The sequence below is a fragment of the Diadema antillarum genome, unplaced genomic scaffold (assembly GCF_040938485.1).
Source record: "Diadema antillarum isolate AM-2024a unplaced genomic scaffold, OU_Dant_1.0 seq00000965_RagTag, whole genome shotgun sequence".
NCBI classification, from domain to species: Eukaryota; Metazoa; Echinodermata; class Echinoidea; order Diadematoida; family Diadematidae; genus Diadema; species Diadema antillarum.
Genome location: NW_027271811.1, coordinates 503,442 through 520,881, shown reverse-complemented (window position 1 = coordinate 520,881; position 17,440 = coordinate 503,442). Strand labels below are relative to the sequence as shown.

Sequence of the window (17,440 nt, the reverse complement as noted above, 5' to 3'; positions counted from 1 at the left end):
TAATTGTGCAATGTTCCTGGAAATAGAATAACGAAGACAGAATATTGAACGACTGAGCTGTTATTATGTTACCATTTATGGCAGAGTACGTGTGATAAGACCTGTTCAAAGAGGTAATTTTTGTTGTTGTCACCGTCTGTAGTTTCACTATCAAAGTCGCATTACAAATATCATGAGCGGCCGAAAGTCATACCTGTGGACATGATGAAATATGGGTGTGTTTTTGTTCTGTGGGTGCGTGTTTCTTTGTTTGTTTGTCTGTTGTTGTTGTTTTTTTTGTTTAATTGAGTGACCTACGTCCGTCACACGTCAACGAAGTAACAATATTCGACGAATAGGTGTACCGAATATTTGGCATGGAGGGTAGCTTAAAAAATAACACTTGACTGCAATTGCAATGGACGAATGATTTCTGACATTTGAATATCACAATATGGTACACATGGTCACTAGTAGCCATCACTTTGCAGTAAGTTCGTTCCCTGTTTGATTTAGAAGACAGCCCATCGAAGTAGGGCAATGTTCCCTTTCCAATAACTACAAAGTAAAATCCTCGTCATAGAGTATTTGATTTACTTCCTGCGGCACTCTCCGTGCTCTAGATGGTATAGAACCTATCCCACAGGATGAGCTGCATTCGACAATCTCTCCCGGCCGTAAAGTTTCTTAGCCTCAGTCATCATCTTCACCATACTCAAGTCGCGCGTGTCGAAGTCAGGGAAGCCAAATCTCCGGATGCGAGGGTTGTCGAGTCTGTAATGAACCAGCCGCAGTTCTCGGTGGGGGCTAAGCGATACTGCAGGCCCGCCGATTTTCACAGCGTGGATTTTGAAATAGTGGATGTTCATTGGTTGCAGGATGTTCTTGTCGCGTCCACTGTTTTGTGCCGTGGGGTAGCTGGGTCTCCAAGTATTTCGCTCCACCACTGAATCTCCACTTTGAATAGACATGTTGTCATGGCGACCAAAGAACCAATTCTGCAATCGGACGGCCCCAACGCGATCAAACAGGGGACCCTCCAAGTAATCGGTTATAAACCGTTTACTGACATTCATTGGCTGAACGAATTCATCCACGTCGATTTTAAGCATCCATTTGGACCTATAACGATTTCGCCAGACGCAGTCGTTCTCGTGGGCGATCTGGACTTCGAGGTATGTCTTCTGCCCTACAGCAGCATGAGTCCAGGGAATCACTGTAACCACGCCCTCTGCGATCTCCTTGCGAACAGTGTGACGTAGCGTGCTGTTCTCCGGCGACTCATTGTCATAGAGGAAAAAATGCTGAACGCCGACATACCTGTGAAATGTAATCCATTCCGAAACGAAGTCATCCATGTTTCTTATCATGGTGCAGGCTGTCAGCATGAATCGCTTGAATTTCGATGATCCCGATGAGCACACTTGTATGTCGTCATAAGCATAACGCTGGAACCTTTTTACGTTTGAAATACGTTGGAGAGTCAGCGAAAAGTTTGCTTTCCCGTCGAGAGATAAGGGAAGCTGGCAAGTAAGGACGATGTTGAACTGAGAAAGATAACCAAAGCTGAGGTAGTCTTCCACGATTGGGTCACACAGTATGCTTTCTCCGGTCTCAAAATGACTGACAAACTTTTCTTTTGTCCAGTTTTGAGCCAGAAACCGCGTCCCTATAAACACGACATTCTTCGAAACGGGATCAGCGAAAACCGAGTGAAGTTTCGGCATTCCTTCGCGCTCCAAATAGCCGCTGAAAAAGCACATATTCTGTCTAGGCTCTGAATATTCGTATGTCCTGTTTAGTTTGGATTTGCTGTGCTTAGGACGAAGCAGATCTTGTCTCCCCGCCAAAAGTCGTCTGGACCTTGTCGTCTGATTATGATGTTTCAGTGACTTTTGCAGTATGGCTCCTATCAATATCATGCAAGACATCGTTGCCATGGCGATCAACATCCATAATGTGTCCCACTTTCCTCTCCGAAGCCATGCTCCTCTTCGCCGATTCATGGTGAGGCTGAGTTCCATTCAGCATTTTCCGTTATTTAAGAAAAGAAGGTGTTTTTCTTGTATTTCCTTTTGCAATCAGCCATCACCCGAGATTTTACCAACAATAATTGATTACTTCCACCTTTTCTGCACAAAATTCCTCATTCCGTGTCACACCAGAACCCCAGTGTGAGGAGTGTGCTGTGCCTCCTGTAAAGTGCGAAAAAAAGAACATGGCACAGAATAATCATTATTATGATGCACGAGTAGGCCCTTACTCAAGTCTTTCAACAATAAACATTTAAATACACAATTATTCTTACACCCTACTTATATATGCGATATGTGTATTGTTTGCCGTTCGTTCTTTTTTTCCTTTTCCTGGATGATCCTGCCAACTAACTCCTTGAGAACCAAGAATATTTTGCACGTCTTAGGGGAAAGTAAATTAGATGACTATAAGAATTCTCAAACAACACATGCGTTCAAACGTTCCTCAGGCCGGTATTGCCTGCATTCAACAACACCTTGCAAGAAATCTTTTAGGCGCATGCTGATTCTTAATTCTTTTGTCTTGACTGAGAGAAATTGTCTCTGTTCTTATTGCTCTACCAGCTGGGTCTTGTCCACGACTTGTCAACGGAAAGAACAAGCTCACAGTATGATACCCCCCCCCCCCTCCGCAGCCATGTTGATAACCCAAACTGTGTCGAAAGCTAGTTTCTAAGCACTTTGTCTTATTTCCCTTTATTCATAACATTTAACACATTAGAGCCGGGTGGACAGAAATAGTCAAAAATCAGATGAAATCATTCGCTTCGCAGCTTTTCATAAAACGTCAACCTCCTTCGAGTGTTTCGTCAAATCTTGTCTTATTCATTTTACCGTAGTACTGGGTAATTATAACTTGCAATAAAGAGTGCTGGTATTAAAGGAGAAGATTGATTCAAGTGGAGCAGACGTCGCACTGTCATGTACATTCTTTAACAACATCCCATTGCAGGCAGGTTTTAAAGCTGCGAAATAAGTTCATAAGGATGGTTGATAAATGCAGATAAAGCGTTTTCTAGGCACTGCGACATCCAAAAGTTGTATTTACCTGTGACAATTTCGACAACGGGCTGTCACCCTTCACGTTTGAGAAAGATGACAGCCCGCCGTCGAAACTGCCAGAGGTAAATACAAATTTTGGATGTCCCTAGAGAACCCTACTGATATCAGTATTAGTTTTAAAGCTGTTGGTATAGAAAGGACATTGCGCTCTTTTGCTCTGAAAACCATTCAAAGTCAATATTCTTCAACGGTATGCATGATGTGCATATTCTTTCAAATACACGTCAGTAACTTACCTGCCTTGGATCTACCAGGTAGGACCTGGCAGACTCAAGCAATTGTATTGGCAAAATATCTGCGACCTTCCAAGAACTGCTGCTACTCATCAAGATGTCAAGTTGTTCATTCTGTCATCTGTCGCTGGATCTGGTTCGAGTGTAGAAGACTGTAAGAAATTTGGTACAGATGCATGCCATGTCGCGTAGAACCGAATGCGGCACCTCAACGTGTTTCTTTTAGGACAGGTAGAGAAAGGAGATCCATCGATTGATTTCGGCAATGGATCAATTGTTGGTCACTGAAGTCTATGGGCTCGGTTGATTACGTCATTGTCAAAAGCGCCTTTCGTCGTACGCTTGATCATCCTTTCGCTTTTCTGTACCCCGTCGAATGAGGGAGCTGTTGGTTCTACTCTCGCTGAAACGGTGTGCTACTTAAGATTCAAATTGTCACAACGGTTTGGCACGGCATAGTATAGGTTGGACCACGGCTACATTTCATTAAAAAAGAAGAAGAAGAAAAAAACTTGCTGTAATAGACACTCCTGTTTCCTGATTTGCTGTAACTATTCCAAAAAGAGCTGTTATCCTAACATCTTTTCTGAAATATCACCCGCGACTACATCGTAGGGTATTGTAAGGAAGACACGTTGTAAAACATTGCGTACATTATGCAGGGTGGGCATTTTGTCTGTCACAATTAAAAAAGAAAAGATAAATAAAGAGAAATCATAAATGCAAATATAATTATGAGTCATTCCTTATATCACGTTTAGGTGTTTTTTTTTTCAATTATACTATTATTCATCCTTCAAGAGTTGAAAAATCCATGAGATTACAGATTCAGACATTTTGTGGAGTCTTTAACATTGCAAATTCAATTAACTTGTATTATGCTTTAATTCTTTAGAGATTGCGACATGAATAAACTTTCTTTCAGGTACTGGGTTATTATGCATGGTATATTCGTTTATAAGGAGAAATGAGTAAAAACCAAACAATTAGCCTTGCACGTTGCATGTCTTCGTTGTTCGTCTCCTATGAATTGAAATACCATACACTCACTCCGACCTGCTCCTTGATATTTACCATGCTCTCCATGTCCAGTGGTTTCCGAATGAGCCGAACCCAAAACGCTCTTGACCCTGGGCCTCGTCGATGGAATGATTATTCAAAACCACTCCACGAGAAAAAAATCAACAGTGACAAAAAACAAGGAAAAAACCCGAAGCATTGCGGGGCATTTTAGGATAACAATTCCTAGAATATTGCTTGAGCCTCCCCCTTCTTTTGTCCTCTAAAATTTTGCTACTGCAAAACAAAATCGGAACCATCCTTTGTTTGGAATGTCATTATTTTTTACTAAATAGTTGACAGTGTCTACACCATCCCTTGTTTTGAATGTTATTTGCCTTATAATAGTCGACAGTGTATTTTACATGCTGCTTGTCGCATAGCATTTTGATGATATTTCGCTTTTTATGATTATTGTGCCCTTTGAAAGTTTCTTGTAGAAAGTATTTTCTTAAATAATTATAATGAGAATGGAGGAAATCTAATATGAATCGTAATCAAAATAATCCGTGAACTAGAATTGGAAATACCATTCGTTTTTCACAGGGATTATCTTTCATATATTTTTTATTATCTTCATAATGTATCAACATATCTTTAGTTTATGTGTGGTATACTGAGTACAAGTGATGATCTGTTTGCACAATACGTTTATATGATGTGTATCTGTATAAACTTGTGTTTTTGTGTTGATATTTATCATAATCACATATTGTATATTATATAAATATATAATTGTATGTATACAGAGGAGAGACAAAGAGAGATACCATGTAGACATGCAACTAGGTGTATCTTATTTCATTCACAATTAAGATACAGTAGAGTAATCTGATGTTTGTTTGCTCCTGTCTCTTTGGGACAAGTATGTATCTTTACTGTTTGGTTGAGTTTTGAATTTTTTCGTCGTTGTTTTATCTTGGCACGAATTCATGAGCGCTCTCACCCGAGTAAATGCAAATGAAAAAAAAAAAAAAAAAGGCAAATCACTGTGCCAAAGAGTGACTATAATCAACTTTTTGTATTTCAAGCCAAATCACTTTAAAAAAACCCTGTTCGGCTTTTATTCCGCCCCACCCTACCATACCCCCCCCCCCCTCCTCCTTGCCCGTAATCCCAAGACCAATCTGAGACCATACCGACCAAGATAATAATGACCAACCGCTCCAGTGACCCCAACTATTGTACTGACTCGCTGCTTTCTTTAAGGAACCATTGGCGTAAAGACTTGGCACATTCGGCGATGCGTGATATGCAGCACAGCGTGATCTTTTCAAAGACTTGATACATTCCAAGTGGGTATCTACCTTACCAGTTGTACTACAGTGGGTCTACCAGGCGCTGTACCAACTCGCATACCAGGCCTAGCCCACCATCACCCCAGTACTTCGGTCATGCCACTATCTGAGGAGTGCTTGACAAACATCGTTTCCCCTTGCAGATCGGTGGTGATACGTCAAACAGGCTAAGAGTCGGTCCAAGTGCAGTTTGATAGTCGTCGCGGCAGAACTTGGAATCAGTTTGGTCCACACGTCACCCCACATACACACACATACACACACACGCAGATAATAGCGGCGGCGGTGCATACGTGGCTGCAAGTGTCGTGGCGTGCTCATCGTGCGGTGAAAATGTATGGATTTTTTATGGTGGCATCTGACAATACATTGTGATATGGCGTCAACTCTTCCGCCAGCTCTATGGCGTACACATTCTGCTGTAAAGGTAAGTGAAATCAAAACGTGCTCTTTTTGATTACGCGCTCGTATTACCTGGGATGCATTCGTTTCGTTTTTCTCTCGTTTTCCTCGTGTACCAAAAGCAAATGATAATAATACACACGTAACATACACATACATTGTAGACACATTCACACATATAAAAGTGTCCGCGTTCAGTACAGTATAGATGACCATGTAATCGGCGATGCTGTAATCATGTGATACATTGTCATGTACAAACAGACGTATTAGACGTCTTTAGGCAAGTCAATAAGGGAGTAACATTTAATGTTAACCTTCGTTTTTTGCTTATTATTTTGCGTGCTTATTTGTGACTCTTTAAATCTTTCACTTTTAATATCTCGGAGACAATTCCTGGTCATTTCCTTTGTTTGAAAGTAGGACAGGAGAGTTGTCACATTCAACTGGACCAAATGTTCTGTGGTCTTCTTTTCCACCTCAAGAAAGGCAACCCCACACGTAGTCTAATCGGAACATGTGGGGCTGTAGTCGGTCTTTATGCAAATATTTGACAAGGGTCTCTCCACCACCAGATTACAGTTGTACGTCATTATACTATAGCGGCATTATCGGAGAGAATGTCGGGCCCAGTGTAATGCAGTAGAATTGAATATGTCTCTCCTCCCTTGCTAACTAAAATGATGTTTATACTTAGAAGTAGATAAGTAATAAAAGGCCAAATTGTTTGGTCACAGGGTCAGGAAGGTAGTCCCAGTCTTCTTGTGCTTCCCTTGAACTATTCTTCTTCTTAGGAATCTTCCTCCTTCCGTAGTCTATATACTATAGAAAAAGCTATGCAGCCTACATGTATTACGAAGATCAATCAGATTTGTTTGGTTGCTTTGAGGAGGAACGTGGTCTTGCCCATAGAGCCTGATGTGAGATGATTTGGAAAAAGACAGTAACTTTTTTATTTCAACTAAAGACTCATATTAACCACGTAACTTACAGTAGTTGATCATTTCACTCAGGCATATTTTTAGTTGAACATAGGCAAACTTGTTGATGTTTTTCCTTGGACGGCAAATGTTGAGAGGCATGTGATTTTCCTTGGCAGCCATACATATATGTAGTGATGGGAAAATCATCTGGAGGTATTCAACTGACGAATTTATTGTCTTTCAAGAAGAAGAAGAAGAAGAAGAAGAAGTAGTGGCGGTTGTTGTTTTAATGCCCAATATAGTACGTTGGTATTAGAAAAAAAATGATAGTATTTTTTGAGAGATCGGTTGATATGCACCTGCGTTGTACATGTAACCAGAATCATCCTCACGTACTTCATGTACAGTTTGCATAGAACAAAAAAAAAAAAGGGGGGGAGCAAAAACAGACAGACAGACAATATGTTTTATGTGCAATCAGCTGTATATTTGCCGATTTTAAAAGATGGCTGATATGTGGATACATAATGATTGTCTTCATACGCATGTAGTATGCTAGTTGTCTGATTTTCTTGGCTGAAAATTATTATTCTTTTTCATTGCTATTCGGAGTAATGAAAGGCGTTATCACGGGGTACTGCAGGTTATAAAACAATACCTGGTGATGTACATGTATGTTTGCATAGAACAAAAAAAAAAGGGGGGGAGCAAAAACAGACAGACAGACAATATGTTTTATGTGCAATCAGCTGTATATTTGCCGATTTTAAAAGATGGCTGATATGTGGATACATAATGATTGTCTTCATACGCATGTAGTATGCTAGTTGTCTGATTTTCTTGGCTGAAAATTATTATTCTTTTTCATTGCTATTCGGAGTAATGAAAGGCGTTATCACGGGGTACTGCAGGTTATAAAACAATACCTGGTGATGTACATGTATGTATTACATGTAATATCTCCTTTAGGAAAACTTTCCAATAGTAAAACTCCAGTCTTCTTTCTACCAGGAAAAGGAGAATATATATGTCGTATTTCTTTCATCATTATAACTACAATAATTAAAGCACTGAAGCTCTATCGCACATAATGTACAGGCGTGTACAGTAATATGATCAAAATGCAGGATCTCACCTAGTGTACATGTATACCTGGACCTGACTCAAAGAACTCGCAGAAGAACCATGATGAAAAAAAATAGTATTCTTAAGAGCACTTGAACTACTTCACGTAAAAACTCATTTTCAGGGTGGGGTCATATCAACCTTTGGAATAGTAAAAAAAAAAAAAAATTCTTTGAACAGTTTAAGAAAGAAAAGCCGGGCTTCTGTTTCATCTGCAAATGGTAAATTTTGCCCAGCTACGTATAATCTGTACACGCTTTTTCAGACGCGGATGTCTTGATAGGATTTTCTGTTGACATTTAACATATTGTAGATTGCATAGAGTTTTTCTTGGTAATCAAAACTGCATCTTGTGTTTACCGACAGATAAACTTTGATCCTTGATAAACTTAAATGCGACAAGCTAGGAGGTTGTTGTTGATGCTTTTGGTGGTGATTTTTCATACTTTTCATCTACAAATGGTAAATAATGCCTTTACAGTGAGATCATCTCGAGTTGATTCACGCACTTCGTGTCACCACTCCACTCGACGTATTAAAAAAAAAATCATATCAGTTAACAAACCAGGAGCGCTTACGGAGCAAGTGTAAACAAAGCTTGTGATGTTGCAGTGTTGTTATAACTTATGCAAAATGTAGCAACACCTGTATGTATAATGTATGTAATGGCGGATCCAGGAGGGGGCGTACAAATTGTACAGGGCGCGCATCACCCCCCCCCCCACGCTTTATTTTTTTTTAATAAAAGAAATAAAGGTTATGACGTTTGAGTGGACAATATAAGGAAAGTATTTCAAAAAAGAAAGAAAACAAAAAGAAAACAAAGAAAATGGAAATTTCACACAAAATCAAAATCAGTTTTCGTGAAAATTACAAATCCCATCAATTTGATACTGACATAATATGTTATGGGTAGCAATTATTCCCCTGCTTTCTGAAAGCGGTTAGTCAAGTGCTCTTTCATAATACTAGAAAAGTGAATTTTTTGTTGAATTTCCTTTTAGTTTACTTTGTGTTGTCCACTCATTCTTCATAACCTCTAATAGTCTCCTCATCCAGCGGTTCTAACACCAAAACTTTAAGAATTCATAACTGTTGCATCGATTGTCCGATTTTCCTCAAACTTTCACTGATGTTTTCTACTAACATTGCTCTTTGGGTTTTTGGTTCTCTTTAACCCTAAGTCCTTGAAGAGAAGAAGACCGAAGCAATTGTCGAAGGAGCAAATGTCTTGCCACCGCAAAATACACATTTTGGACTCTGAAGAAGCCAAAAACAAAAACAAAAACATCCAAACAATCTAACAAACAAACACTCTTGGTTCCACCATCCTAACAAATTATCAGTAAGAATATGGGTTCCAAGTTAAGCTCAAGGGGAATGCCTTACATCTGATTAGCCTATGACAAGATGTCATGAACATCTTTTCTATCTTATCGTTTGGATAGTTTTAACACAATGACAGTATATGATCTGCATTGCACTTGTGGCAGATATACAGCATGAAATAGTTGTACAATGATTGTAAGCAGAAACAGAGCAATTAGCTCTCTGTCGCTCGAGTGTGGGTGTGATCGTGTACTGTTCACGGGGTTTGTGAGGCGTACTCCGGTCGCTGGTAATTAATGTTTTTGAGAGCCGAAGTAAATGGTGGGAAGCTCTTTGGCAAAATGTTGCGTTGAAGAATTAGACATTTTGATTAAGATATCCGAAGGCACAGTCCTGTTGAAAAGTAGTTGATACCCTTGATTTTGAATCAGAACTCTCGGGTTGGAATCCCGTCAGGTAAAAATAGCACTCTATATTCGGCATTGAGATTATTCAATACATTACCAACAGAAACGAGATCCTTAACTTCAATCACTGCATTCTCAAGAGCAATTTCGCACATCTCCTTTGCTAATTATTCTACCTGATTATATTGAATTTATTATAGTACACAATGCTTATGTAACAACTATTTCCTAATAACTTGTCACATGTTTCATTTTCATTTTTTGTCCTTTTTTTTGGTCTGTACTTACACAATGTATTCTTAATCTTTTTTTTCTGGCGTTCGTTTGCAATGATTATTTTGTGTTTTTTATGTGCATTCTCTTCATTGTATGATTTCTATGTTTTGTTATCATTTCACGGCCTTGCTGAAAAACAGCTTATAGCTGATAGCAGGCTTTTTACCGTGGTTAAATAAATAAATTCAATTAAATTCAATTCACCTACGCCCTTTGACATCCCCCACCCCACTCAACATCATATCCCTCTCTATTCAGATGCATGATTGGTACCAACTGGGTAACGCCTGGGTAAGGATAATGGTAAAGCCCTCTCGCATTACAGTGGTAGAATTGAAGAGTGTACCCTGGAAAAAATAAAGAAGACATTCTTGTTATGATCATCATTACCAGATATTTTTTTTCAAAAAAATCATAGTAAATTTCTAATGGCATGATGCCGATTGTTATCATCGTAACAGCAACACTGACAATATTTCGATTACATCACAAGACATACGGTATCGGACATATCCCTTCTTTTTAGATCTTTAGGATAACGGGATTAATGTCGTCATACCCATTCTTTGCTTACTGGCAAGTCGGTAGGTAATCCACGTATAAAGTGGGTGTGATGATTAAGAATCTCGCAAGGATGAGTTCATTGCAAGAGCACGGATTTTTAAGTTGTTACAAGAAAAGATACTCCCACTTTAATCCCCAACCCCCGCTTTGTAATCTTCCCAGTGAGGATACCACGTAATACTTATTAAAGGATTTTGATAATGCACTTGACTATCTATTTTTGCCGACGTTCTCTTTCTTCTGCAGATGACCGAAAGCGCTGAGATGTATCATCCGTCACGGTAGCAGCTCAATCAGCGTAGCAGAACTTATTACGTGATCAGCTGACCCGTTTCTTCTCTCCGTCTTGGCTTTAATAGCTCTCTGCTTTCCACATCCATGATGGCGGACGCTAATGACCCGGATGGACTAGGCGGTGCGGACGACCTCGTGAATCCAAACTCATCGGGCCACTTGGCGCACCTCCACCAACTGAGGCAAGAACCGCGACAGCGCCACCTATCTACCTCCAAACAGGATCAGCGGTCGTCGTCCTCGTCAGACTTTGCCAAGGACATGTTACCTTCCATGGGAGTCATACTTGCAGTGATCGGAATATTCATCGTCACGACGATTATCTATCTCCACACGACGTCAGCGCCCGCACTGACGTACAAAGCTGTTCGCTTGCAAATCCAAAGCCGGGAGCAGTTTGAAAATGAACATTCGACAGACCCACATATCCTTCCTCTTAATGAGTCTTTACCAGGCAGCTATTTGTATTCTTCCCCGAGAGCCAACATGTGTTTCTTTCAGGAGAAACTGACACGGCGTGGCATGCCAACATTGCATTCAGTTTTTGCTGATCCCATTTCCCACAATGTTGTGATTAACGGTGTTCGGCTTCAGAATACGGACTGGCGGGGTGACGATTTTGTGTGTCAGTTTGAGAACAGCGAACGTGTAGCCTCAGACCCAGTAGTTCACGATGACAGGAGTTTTGGGTACAAGCCGCAGTACCTGATAGTGATTACGTGCCCTATACCTCGTCGACTTTACGACCGGACTAATTTCACGATGTCATTGTACCGGAAAGTCGGCGGTACCTTTTCAAACGAATTTTCATACCAGGATATTACTGTTTGTTTGTCAGGAAGCGAGCAACGTCAACGCCGTTTTCTGACCATGTGTACTATGCTTAAAGACGCTGACGAATTTATAGGCGACTGGCTCGATTTTCATCTGCATGTCGGAGTCGACCACGTCTTCATCTACGACAACCAACTCGAAGAGCTGAGCAAGCTCCGGACGACAGTTGCTGAGTATATTGACAGGGGCGTGGTCACGGTTATTCCCTGGGCGCACACACCAACGAGCTGCAAGATTTACCTCGAAGTCCAGATCGCTCACGAAAATGACTGCTTGTGGCGAAATCGGCACACTTCCAAGTGGATGTTGAAGATCGACGTCGACGAGTATGTGCAGCCGATGAATGCGAGCAAACCGTTCATTGGAGACTACCTGCGCGATCCGCTGTACGATCGCGTGGGTGCCGTCCGTCTTCAGAATTGGTTCTTTGGTCGGCCCAACCTGTCCGAGCCACAGGGCGGGAAGTCACTGGTACAGAGGAACCCGTGGCGCGCTCGCGAGCCCACCGAGCCCAACGCGTCGCACGACAAGAACATTCTTAGGCCGATCAACGTCCACTACTTCAAGATTCACGCCATGAAGCTCGGCGGTACGGCCGTGACCATCGACCCCTGGACGGAGCTTCGGATGGTCCATTACCGCGGAGATAATCCCCGAAGGCGGAACTTTAGACTGCCCAAATTCAACGTACTGGATACGAGCATGGTGGATATGATGGACAAAATAGCAAAGCTGAAGCAGGGGTTAACATGATGAAGGATGAGGCCCAGCGTGGCCTCAAGAAACACTTGCATCATTGCCTTCCATGCACCACTGGGCGAGCGCGTCAGAAGCGCGCTATCGATGTGAGCAGGATGTTGGACTCTGACAAAATCATTAATTGATTACGTTATGTTATGAACTTGTGACCTTCAAAAGCTGAATTTTCGACTCTTCTTTATTTTTCGAACTCAAGATGCTAAATGGTGTATTTGTGTAGATTGTGACAGCGTTTGTTATCTATTCTTCCTGAACAACTCTCTTAAATTCCTCTCAAATTGACATTCTATACAATGTGTGTACCTGATGTACATGTATGTAATGAACTCTTCCCCACTGCCGAAACTACGTGAAATGAAATTTCAGCAGAAGTGACAATTGTCTTCATTTTCCGTTCGTTTAAATGGCAAGTGAACGGTGCACAACGTGCAAAATTTCACCGGAACTTTATACATTCTGTGACACTGGAAGTGATTTTTTCTTTGAAGTGTTGACCTTACTATCTGCATCTGGAGCTGCCTTCTGTGGCACTGAAATATATATACATAAACATTGCATTCAAAGTTCAAAAAGAAAAGAAAAAGAAAGTGCAGAAGCCTTTATAACTCGAAGCGTAACTATACGCATAGAGTTATTCCGCAAAGTTATGCCTAGACCTTCAACTGCGAAAATACACACTCAAACAAAAAAGAGATTTACTTGATTGAGACAATGTTCCACATTGTACTTATTTATTGCCAGTTTATTGCTTGTCACTTCTGTATTTTCAGTGTCTGATCCATGTCATTACATGTACGAAAATGCATGACATGTTGCTTATTTGTTAACCTTACTTTCTCTTTGCTTTATTATACATTACATCTTAATACACTAGTGTTTAACTTAATGCACCGTACAAGTAGCTGATTCAAAACCTGGGGTCTTCCTCAAGCTCGTACATAGAGATCCGACAGAACGTTGCTGAATTTGTTCTCTGTTGGTGGGCAGTGGCCAACCTGAAGGGCTTATAGACGAGGTTCCGTGACGTCAAATTGGCTGAGGGGTAAAAATAAATTTCATGTGTATTACGCGCATGGCTCAAGCGCGCCGTACGCGTAGCGTATATCCGCCTGCCTATCATGAGACGTGGTATGTAACTCTTACGCGCTTGCCCACTCGTATGGGGGTCCCCTTACGCAATTTTTGCCCCTCAGCATGACTTGGTGACGTCGTTGGAACCTCGTCTATACCTTTTTAGGAATCATATTCAACGTGTGCTCCTCCTGTTTTAACAATCAAAAGAGCTGCGTGAACTTTAAAGTCGAGTCCATTGCTGGTTATTCTACCCATTCTAGGCCTAGAATGTAAGACGCCGTTTATCATTTTGCTGCTCAATGTACAAGAAAAAAAGAATATAGAGCCTGCGGATTGAGCCATGTATTCGGGAATTTTCAAATGGGTGAAAACAGTACAACATTAATTTATTATAATATGTAAATAATATGTTGTCTGTATCATAACATATATCATGCACAATACTAATTACATTATTAATTCTTACACTGATTTTGTAAAAATGAGATGAGTTGCAACTGTATGTTAAAACTTTGGTCACTCAGGGATTACCCACTTTAAAGCCTTTAACGCTACTTTCAAGCGTTAGTTGTTGTTTTTTTAAGGATTCATTCTTGTTTACTGTATTGGCAATAACGAATGTGATAGTAGTATACTGGAACAGGGAGCTCACAAATATCTCAAACCAATAACATTGTTAAACAATGCGGTTTTGTTATTGTTGTCGTTGTTGTTGCTGCTGCTGTTGTTGTTGTTTCAGTGAAAGATTGATTACAAGACGTTGAACGTGTGCCTTTCTCGAGTTACAATAAGTGACCGATATTATGGCGGTTGACTTTTCGATCAAAACCCCGGTAGCATAGTGGAGCAATGGTTGTCCGATTGAATTCGCTGCCCACCGGGGGCATTCGTAAAACACGAATAACGACCGTCAGCCGTGTGACCGGTAAGAGACCGGGAATATGGGCACCGAAACCTTATGTCATCGGTAATGATCGACTCCGGTCGGGATTCTTCGGCTCTGTGTGTACGCAGAGATAAGTGATACAACTGTACATAATTCCTAAAAGGGATTCTCGAATATATCCGAACAGGCCCAGCGCCCCCACTCCTTTGTATCCCTACTTTACGGGGTCTTCAATAGGTGGGCTTCTGAAGGTTTGATCCGAAAGATCACCATACGCTTAAAGGGGATGGCTAGTAACTTGTCAGTGGGAATCAGTGGGAATGCTGGGGATAATTGTTCAAATCTACACTTGTATGTGGGATTAATCTAAGAGTACATTCTACATCTATTGTTGTGTGAAAATAATTTGCTTCAGAACGATCTCATATTCAAGTAATGTGCAGTTTAATCGCTCCATCACTGTACAGGTATGCTAACCTGGAAACATTAAACTGCACATTACTTGAATATATGATACCATTTTGAAGCAAATAATTTTCACACAACAGTGTACTCTTAAATGAATCCCACAAGGATTGGAACAATCATCCCCAGCGTTCCCACTGATCAGCTACTAGCCATCCCCTTTAACGATTGAAGAGCAGTAGGAAACTTTGTTTTATTGTGCGAACGGTCAATGTATATGTAATATCTTTTTAGAAATAATCTTTCACAGAAAAAGTTAAAGACTGAATTCAAGTAATAGTTCGAAATACGTACATGTGGCAGGTCTATGCGTACATTTTGTACTTTCTATAAAGACTGAAATCCTTAATAAATTATGAACATTTTTTTTTTGGCTCCCTCCATGCGGGTTCAGGTCATTTCATATTCATTTTCCTTTCGATTGCCGATACAGTGATAGATTAGCTCACTGAGTGTTAGCATTGCTGTATGCAAAATCAATTTATATCATTATGTAGTATTATATACATGAGAAAAAAAAGAAAGACATGAATCCATATCGCATTGAATTTGTAAAATAAAAGCGGGAATACTTTACAGTAAAAGTACCCCCCCCCCCCCAAAAAAAAAAAAAAAAAAACCGCGAAATAAATAAATAAATACATTAATAGAAATATATATTATAATGCACTGAACCATCTTCATTAGCTTATATTGACCGTTACTGCAGGATTGTTGTAAATAACTGCATGAAACGGAAGTTGTGAGGGCGCCCTATCATTAATCAAGGTGGCTCTGAAAATAATGTCCTCCATTGATTGTGAGTTCATTGTAACGGGTTCGGTAAATCATAGCTGTACCAGAATTCACAGCAAGTAGCTGGAATCTAGTCCCAAGGATTATGCAAATTTCGACTGTACAAATGCGTATTATAATGTGACACAAGACGCAGCGTTCGCCGAGATACAGCCAATATAATGGAGGTACGCTGTTGTGCAATGAATGCTACATAGTTTCTTTCTTGTTTTTTTGTTTTTTTGTTTTTTTTTTTTGGTAAGTGGGTTAAACCTCATTAAAGTAAAATACATGAAACAAAGACACATTTGTTCATTTGTTCCATACTGTCTCGAAAGTACGTACACTTGAATATGTTGCCCCATGCAGCTTGCTCTACTATTCCTATTACAATATTGACGCATGCCATATCATTATGCCACCGGAATACGTCTTTTACAAATGTCTCGTGGTCGTATAATGAATGAAACCGCTTATCTCATCTCTTGTGTTGTTCTTATTTCCTCCTACGCAAAAATAAACAAACATATACACAGACAGACACACACACAAATATAATCCATTTATCACAGGAAAACTTACTACAACGAAACAACTTGCTATATGTTAAAGGGGATGGCTGGTAACTGATCAGTGGAAATCAGTGGGAATGCTGGGGGATGATAACTTATATATCTATTGTTGTGTGAAAATAATTTGCTTCATAACGGTCTCATATTCAAGTAATGTGCAGTTTAATCGCCCCATCACTCTACAGGCACGCTAACCTGGAAACATTAAACTGCACATTACTTGAATATGAGATCATTCTGAAGCAAATAATTTTCACATCACAATAGATATATAATGTACTCTTAAATGAATCCCACAATCATTTCCCAGCATTCCCACTGATTCCAACTGAGTTACTAGCCATCCCCTTTAAAAGTATAGACATGGGTATTATGCATCACAATGAAAACACATCCAATTATGATAATAAGAAATGAAGGCTTTGTTTGCAAAAAAAAAAACGATAAGTCCATTTTTGAAGAGTTTGAAGTACGATCTCTGTCATAAAGTACAAAATAATACCTTTTAAATGATATATTGGTCACTACATATAAAGGTATATTTTTTAAGTTATGGTCAAAAGAAGCAAAAATTTTCTTATTCTCTTTATTCTTCTTGACCTTTAATCGCAAATATCTCCATTTGGCAAATATGGACTTATCGGTTTTTGCAAACAAACTCTTCAAATATACAAAACAGTTTTAGTATTGAAAATAATGATAGTACTGGTAGTACTGTACTTCCTATCATTGTCATTATGCAGAACATAAAGATATTAAAGGTGTACTCTACGGACCAATGTGTGCGTGTGTGTGTTTCTGTTTTTATGTCTGTGTGTGTAGAACTTTTCAATTATCCGTCTGATGTTAAAGGCAACAGAAGACAATTTGATTTGTTTTCCTTTTGTATGTACATACTTTATTAATATTATCACAATAAAAGATCTTTTCACACTTGAATGCATAGACTGATTAATAAGAAAATAAAAATTCGATCCAGTGAGTGTTAACACATTGCAAGTCATATAGTCAAATTATGATCTTCCAAACAAACTAATGATACATTGGAATGTAATATGAAGCGCGGCCTCATTCAAGCCAAATAAAAAA

The 17,440-nt window shown here is 39.8% G+C and overlaps 2 protein-coding genes across 2 annotated transcripts; one reads left to right on the top strand and one right to left on the bottom strand.

Annotated features, from left to right (window-relative positions):
• Positions 1 to 614: 614 nt before the first annotated feature.
• On the bottom strand, positions 615 to 1,706 carry LOC139741949 (uncharacterized). Its single transcript, XM_071652518.1, has one exon. It carries the CDS (start codon positions 1,704 to 1,706, stop codon positions 615 to 617), a length of 1,092 nt encoding a protein of 363 aa, XP_071508619.1.
• Positions 1,707 to 11,013: 9,307 nt separating this feature from the next.
• Positions 11,014 to 13,241, top strand: LOC139741956 (beta-1,4-galactosyltransferase galt-1-like). The gene has a single exon (XM_071652523.1). The coding sequence runs from the start codon at positions 11,072 to 11,074 to the stop codon at positions 12,572 to 12,574; it is 1,503 nt and encodes a 500-aa protein (XP_071508624.1). The 5' UTR covers positions 11,014 to 11,071; the 3' UTR covers positions 12,575 to 13,241.
• Positions 13,242 to 17,440: the final 4,199 nt, after the last annotated feature.

Coding starts and splice junctions, on each gene's coding strand:
- LOC139741949 (XM_071652518.1), bottom strand. CDS start 1,706: ATGCCGAAACTTCACTCGGTTTTCGCTGATCCCGTTTCGAAGAATGTC.
- LOC139741956 (XM_071652523.1), top strand. CDS start 11,072: ATGATGGCGGACGCTAATGACCCGGATGGACTAGGCGGTGCGGACGAC.